Below are 7,249 nucleotides of genomic sequence, written 5' to 3'. Positions count from 1 at the left end.
AAATCCACAACATGAAGAAAACATAGAAAAAGCAAACACCAAAACTAGCCGGTAAGATTATAAGAAATAAGAAAGAAAGAAATTCAAAATATTAAAGTTATATAAGATTATAAGAAATAAATAACGTAAAATGCAGAATAAATAAGGAAAAGAAAGAATCCGAAAATAAGAACAAACCTAATATGTAAATTATGAGTTTTTTTGATGATTTTGTGTGCTATATAAGATTAATTATGGAACCCTCTAAACGGTGGAGTTTTAGGTTTTGCTAAAGAATAGAAACATGTTGTATAAATGATATTCGGGAACTTTGGGAACCAATTCAGCGCTTTAAATACCTGATGCATGGAACTCGCAATTAATTCGTGTCGCCCATTAGACGCGCCAAAAGCGGTCGCTTTTGATAACTATGGATAAAAGATGTCTCGAACTGTGAAAGCTCAACTGAGGTTCTCTGACGACCTAAAGGTCATCCACCCGGTTTCTCCGTCCTCTTCTCCAGTTTGGAATTTACGGGAGAGTTGACTTTTTGGGTATCTACTCCGTCTCCCCCCCTCATGTTCCCAACATCAACTCCGTCGTCTGCATCAACTCTGGTGGTGGTGAATTTGGTGGAATGATGTGGATTCAACTTTTTTCAAAAACTCACGAAGGAGACGGTTTTGACATCAAAACTTACGGATCAGACGGCCTTTCTTTGAAATCTCCAGGTCAGACGAATTTCCTTTGAAATCTCATGGGTGACGGTCAGACTTTTAACACGTATCAAAAAACTAGTGTCTAACGAAAAGTATCGGCTGTAATCCAAATATAACGCCTACCTGAGTTTTCGATCATTTTAGGAAAAATTTCAAATTTTGTATAAAATAGGATTCAGTCTTAATAAAAAAAAATATACGCGGCTAGCAGCCAAGAAGTAGCTAGGGTTTATACATAAAGACCCTCTTGTCCTCTTCACCGTTCTTTCTCTTTCGCCCTCACCTTGGATTCAACCAGTTTCAGTCGAACCCATATCCATTTATACCCACTTCTCTTTCAATTCAATTCAATTGATTTTATCAATCAATCAATCAGTCATGTCTGAGCCTTTAAGCTCAATTAATAATAATAATAGTACTGAAGACCATCCAATTGAATCGACTGATAAGTCTCCGTTCAGAAGGATAGAGTTTTACCCAGCAAGGAAGCCGTTTACTGGATTTAGCAACGGCGGTGATGAAAGCTTCAAGCTTGAAACGTTGAATCCGAATGGTGGTATATTAACGAATGCGAATCATCAGCAAAGTGTGGCGGGTGTGGGTTCGGGTTCGGGTCGGAAACGAGATGGGTCCGAGATGGAAAACGGGTTGGATCCGGAACTTGGTGCTTTTGGGATCATGACTTTCAGAAGAATTGTAAGTTTTATTATTATTATTATTATTATTATTATTATTATTATTATTATTTGTTTAGTGTTGATAAATGTAGTAGAATTGTTATGTGAATAGTTGGATTTAAGGGTATAAATGAGCTCGGATTGTTTCGAGTTTTTTTTCTAAAGCTTTAGCTTGGCTCGTTTCTTATATATTTATTATTTTTTAATTAGTTTCTTATTTATTTATGTAAATTTTTAGTTTATTGAAAAAAATAAAAGCTTTTTTCTTTTGTTGATTTTGTGGTTTAGTGTTTAAAATATAGCAGAATTGTTATGTGAATACTTGGATTTAGGGGTTTAAACAAGCTTGGCTAGTTTCTTATTTATTCAGATTTTAGTTAGTTTTACTTGTTTCGAGTATAACCTTAACGAGCTCAGCTGTGCAGTGTGAAATCAGAAGTTACTATTATTTGAAAATGACTGTTTTTTTTTAAGTTGATTTAGTTGTTTATTGTTTATAAGTATAGCAGAATTGTTATGTGAATAGTTGGATTTAGGGGTGTAAACGAAAAAAGCCATTTTCTCAAGCTCGAGCTTGGCTCGCTTATTATTATTATTATTATTATTATTATTTAATTTGTATACATTTTCAGTTATTTGTATATATTTTGAGTAAAGCCTTAACGAGTCTAAGCTCACCTCGAGCTTGTGTGCATACCTTAAATGAGCTTAGGTTTGGCTCGATCTTGGCTTTGTAGTGTGAAATTTATACGTAGAAGTCTAAAATGAGCTTGTGTAAGTTTTTTGAGTTATTATTATTGGAAACGAACTGTTTTTTTATTGATTTAATTATTTATTGTTCATATATGTAGCAGAATTGTTATGTGAATAGTTGGATTTAAGGGTGTAAAAGAGCTTTGCTCGTTCTGAGCTCATTTTGGCTATTATGTAATAATTAGTTTATAAAAAATTTTAGTTTTTTTTATATATTTTGTGTGCACACTACAGCCTTAACGAGCCTGAGCTCAGATCAAGCTTGTGTGCAGTACTTTAAACGAGCCTAGGTTTGGCTCGATCTCGGCGTTTAGTTGATTTTGTTATTCATGTTCAATTTTTACATATTTGTGACTTGTTTCGATGCGGATGTATGCCTTTTTTTTCCTTCTATAAGTTGTTAGCCACTTTTCCTTATTTTTCTTAAGGATTTCTGAAAACTGATATGCTCATTTTGTATCATTCCAATCAACCCTAAATTAGTTGAAAAAAATTAACATGTTATTTTGATGTGACAATCTAAAGGGTGCTGGTTTGGAGAATCTCGGGAACACTTGCTTTCTTAATTCAGTTCTACAATGTTTAACATATACCGAGCCTTTAGCTGCATATCTACAAAGTGGAAAGCATCAAGTCACTTGTAAGTATTTGACTTACATTTAAGGTCAACAAACAAACACTTACAAGACTTTGACTTATATTGGCCTCCATTTCTGTTACAAAGGTCGGAAATCTGGATTTTGTGCTTTATGTGCTATTCAGAACCATGTCAGCCGCGCACTACAATTACCGGGAAGATCGTTGGCACCTAAAGATCTCGTTTCAAATCTGCGCTGTACGTTTATGCTTATCATTTTTTTGAATAAGTTAAAGATTTCATTTTTAACTTTTAGCTTATTGGATTGAATATTCTTAACCGCATAATTAGGTATATCTAGGACTTTTAGGAATTCAAGACAAGAGGATGCACATGAATACATGGTTAATTTATTGGAATCAATGCACAAGTGTTGTTTACCTAAAGGAGTACCGAGCGAATCACAAGGTGCTTACGATAAGAGTTTGGTTCACAAGATATTTGGTGGTCGTCTTCGTAGTCAGGTAGTTAAATCTTTATAGGAGTGGCAAAATAGACGGGTCGAGTAATGGGTCAAACAGGTATGTTTGACTCGAAACAGTTTGACCCGTTGGTCAAAACAGTCAAAGTTCAAGGATTTTTTTCATGTTTGAATGAACGATTTTTCAGGTGAAGTGCATGCAATGTAACTATTGCTCCAACAAGTTTGATCCGTTCTTGGATTTAAGTCTTGAAATCTTGAGAGCCGACACTTTACATAAAGCGTTTGCAAATTTTACCGCCAAAGAACAGTTGGACGGTGGGGCCAAGGAATATCAGTGCCAGCAGTGCAAGCAAAAGGTCAAAGCTTTGAAACAGCTTACAATTCACAAGCCCCCAAATGTTCTAACTGTTCATCTGAAACGCTTTGGGTCCCACATCTCGGGCCAAAAGATCGACAAGAAAATTCAGTTTGGTTCTACTTTGGACTTGAAACCTTTTGTGACCGGTCCATATGTAAGTTTAAGTTTCTCGTTTCAACTCTAATCGCTCTAATAGTTGTTGAATGTGAAAGAGTTTAGTGTCATTAGCTTTGATGCTTTGACTTGTTTGACCTGTGCATATGTAAACGGGCCAAAGTTTCTACCTTTACTGCATACCAAACTAATTTTACGCCTTTAGTAGTATGTTTATTAAATTCTGCTTGCAAAACAATGCAGGATGGGGATTTGAAATACACACTTTATGGTGTTTTGGTTCATGCGGGTTGGAGTACACATTCGGGTCACTATTACTGCTTTGTTCGGACGTCTAGTGGCATGTGGTACCAACTTGATGACAATCGTGTTAGTTGCTGATTTGGCATTTACATAAAACTGTGGTTTCATTTTGATATTTTCGTAACATTTTTATTTGAACAGGTTTATCAAGTGAGTGAAAAGAAGGTTTTCGAGCAGAAAGCCTACATGTTATTTTATTTTAAAGATAGAAAGAATTCCCCGACTAAAAAGACGGTTGATGTCCATCAAAAAGAGAAGGTTGCGATGAATGGTACGCCCAATGGGCCTGGTGGGCCAAGAGGAGCCCAAATGGATACAGATATTCAGCAACAAGAGAAGATTGTGATGAATGGTACTCCCAATGGGCCTGGTGCACCAAGAGAAGCCCAAATGAAAACGGGCCTAGGTAACGGGTCGTTAAATGCTGAGAGAAACGGGTCAACTTCTGCTGCACCAAAAGAGATCCCAACAAACACCATTTTGAGTAACGGGTCATCAAATGGGCACATGTCTTCTGTTAACGGTGCACCAAAAGAGATCGCAACAAATACCATTTTGGGTAACGGGTCGTCAAATGGGCACACGTCTTCTGTTAACGGTGCACCAAAAGAGATCGCAACAAACACCATTTTGAGCAACGGGTCGTTAAATGGCCACAAGTCTTCTGTTAATGGTGCACCAAAAGAGGCCCAAATGAAAGTGGGCCTGAGTGATGGATCTTTAAATGCTGAAATGTCTTTGGCTTCTGTTGGTATCGAGAGAAACGGGTTCAGCCCGGTTGCACCTAAAAAGACTGAAATGGACTCTAATTTAAGTAACGGGTCATTGAACGGTCAAAAGTCTTCAGCAGCTGTTGCATCAGAAGCGACTCAAAAGAAACAAGTTTCAGTTCCAAAAAGCATCTCAGAGACCAGTAAAACGGAGGACCATACAAAGGTAAAATTTCTCATAAACGTGACCAAAATGAATAATTTTATACGGGTTGGATCTAATTGTGTTGAAACTACTTTTTTTTGGTCGAAAACTGTTTAAATATTTATCGAGTCGGATGACTTTTGACTGACTTGTCTGACTCATTAAATCTATTTCTTTTTTGGTTATTTTTTTCAAATCACTTTTTTGACCTTCCAAGATGAATCATAATCAGTCAGACTGTTTCGTCGATGTAAATTGTCACTTTCAGTTTTTAAACTTATGCTTATCTTGCAACTAATTGGAGAAAATATTCAGGAAATTGGTGGAGGTGAGTCATCTGTTGGCAATGTTGGCGCTGATGGTCATGTAGAGAAAGCTCTCAAAACGGTTCTGCCAGATTTACCAAAAACGCAAGGTTATACGGAGAAAAAACCTCGTGGCATGAAAACGCATAAAAAAGATAAAAATGTTTTGAAGTGTAAGGCAGTAACCATGAAAGTTAGCTCAAAGGTTCTTATGGCGGCATCGTTATTAAACCAGAGAAAGAAAAAGAAACATAAGCGAAACAAACGGGTCAAGAATCATGACCAAGAGAATTTGGTCAATGAAGGTCCGTCTACATCCGTCAAAACTGAAGCCCGAGAGACGGTCAAACCTCCTGTTGAAAACGGACTTAAAACGAGAGTTGATAAAGACAGTAAAGAATCAAACAAATTGGAGCAACATACAAAATCTTTGGCACAAAAAGATTTGGTTCATATGCTTACCATAGGTGCAGATGACAGAACCAGTGAGTAAAATTACGCTCTTTCCCTTTCTTTACTCGTGTTATAAACTTATAATCTTTTTCAACCTTTCAAGAACTATAAAGTCAAAAGCTTTAGCAAAGTGTATATATGACCCGTGTGTGCTTTTGATTTCAAGAACTATAAAGTCATAAGCTCTAGCGAGTAATTTAACCCGATTGTGCTTTTGATTTCGAGAACTACAAAGCCAAAAGCTTTGACCCAAGTGTGTTTTCTATTTCAAGAACTATAAACCCATGTGTGTTTTTGATTTCAAGAACTATAAAGTCTAAAGCTTTAGCAATTATTCTTGATTGACATGTGTTTTTGATTTCAGTTCCTCGGTGGGACGAAGATGGCTCTGCACCATTTAGGAAATTTAGAATGAGCACGTGTGATCTCGTTATTGGCCATATAGGAGATGAATGGTGAGCCATAAATTGACTATTTCCTTGTTTTAATTTTTAGAAACCTTGATATATTAATAATCTTTAATGCTCTTGAACTTGTATTCCAACAGGGATGAAGAATACGACAGAGGAAAGCGGAAGAAAGTAAGGATTTCAAAAACTGAATTTGACGGGAAGAATCCGTTTCAAGATATCGCGAACGAGAGGTTAAAGTCGCATACGGGAAAACAAAATAAATCAAAAAGACCGTCTTTGATCAATAAAAAGAACAAGCATTTTAATAAATCAAGATCGGAAAACGTCCCTTTCAGGATACGAAGCTGAAATTGACCCAAGATTTTGTTTTCTGAGAAATTAAGAATGGCAATGAGGGCGCCCGACGTATTCGTTAGGTTTTCTCTTAGAATTCTTTTTCGATATGTAGATTTTGCCGAGTTCCCGAGGTGTGGGAGTACTTGTTTGTTTTCTTGTCTGAAATTAGGGTTTTGATTTGGTGTGTTCTTGATTATGTAATTGTTTTAAAGTTGTATGATTATATAATCACTTTAATTTTTAAATACTTTATGCAGTATCAGAACTTATAAATTAAGCAATGTGTCGTTTGGTAGTTATTGGATATGTGAAATACAATGCATTTGGTGGATAGTGTCTAATTATAGCACTCGAACCATTCATATAGAGGTTCTTTATTCATATTTTCTTATATAATATAGAAGGGAAAAAAATATAGAAAACAAATAAAACACCATCATTTTACATGAATTAAACCAAAGTAAAGTACATCTCTATGTATGGCACCAAAGTTCTTAAATAAATAAATAAATAAATATATATATATATATATATATATATATATATATATATTAATAATTTGGTCAATAATTTTCTAGCCAATTCTAAGGAATTGCCTACCCACAAGGTAGGAATTGTCTACACAAGGTATGAACTATATTGAACACCAAAAATCTTGGATATATAATATTTGTTTAGAGTTGATATTTTACTATTTAAATTTTAAATAACTATAAATATGTATCATATTTGTTTCTGCTAGAATAAAAAAGTTGGTTAAGCGTGCCAAATTATGTTACAAAGTCACGTAAGGTAGAGTGGCTGGTACAGTTTGTTAGATGCATCAAGTCATGCGAGATAGAGTGGTTGGTACAGTTTGTTAG

General features: G+C 35.5%; 1 protein-coding gene across 2 annotated transcripts; it reads left to right on the top strand.

The window, feature by feature from the left end:
• Positions 1–1,033: 1,033 nt before the first annotated feature.
• On the top strand, positions 1,034–6,680 carry LOC143603395 (ubiquitin carboxyl-terminal hydrolase 23-like). Of its 2 annotated transcripts, XM_077080197.1 has the most exons (11): positions 1,035–1,394; positions 2,654–2,768; positions 2,853–2,963; positions 3,057–3,229; positions 3,375–3,701; positions 3,905–4,030; positions 4,106–4,222; positions 4,304–4,900; positions 5,195–5,669; positions 6,002–6,092; positions 6,185–6,680. In XM_077080197.1, the coding sequence occupies exons 1-11, from the start codon at positions 1,077–1,079 to the stop codon at positions 6,396–6,398; spliced, it is 2,664 nt and encodes an 887-aa protein (XP_076936312.1). In that variant the 5' UTR covers positions 1,035–1,076; the 3' UTR covers positions 6,399–6,680. The 2 variants fall into 2 exon arrangements, with proteins under 2 accessions (XP_076936311.1, XP_076936312.1); XM_077080196.1 differs by having other exon boundaries at positions 1,034–1,394; positions 4,106–4,900.
• Positions 6,681–7,249: the final 569 nt, after the last annotated feature.

This window comes from Bidens hawaiensis, unplaced genomic scaffold (genome assembly GCF_021521415.1).
Source record: "Bidens hawaiensis isolate Kalapana, Puna unplaced genomic scaffold, B.hawaiensis_p1.1 tig00061513_1, whole genome shotgun sequence".
NCBI classification, from domain to species: Eukaryota; Viridiplantae; Streptophyta; class Magnoliopsida; order Asterales; family Asteraceae; genus Bidens; species Bidens hawaiensis.
The sequence above is the reverse complement of the archived record's forward strand: the minus strand, read 5'-3'. Positions and strand labels throughout refer to the sequence as shown.

Excerpts from the sequence above, each read along its gene's own strand:
- LOC143603395 (XM_077080196.1), top strand. The coding sequence starts at position 1,077 with ATGTCTGAGCCTTTAAGCTCAATTAATAATAATAATAGTACTGAAGAC. Across the intron at positions 3,702-3,904 it reads CTTTTGTGACCGGTCCATAT|GATGGGGATTTGAAATACAC; the intron begins GTAAGTTTAAGT and ends AAAACAATGCAG. Across the intron at positions 4,031-4,105 it reads ACCAACTTGATGACAATCGT|GTTTATCAAGTGAGTGAAAA; the intron begins GTTAGTTGCTGA and ends TTATTTGAACAG.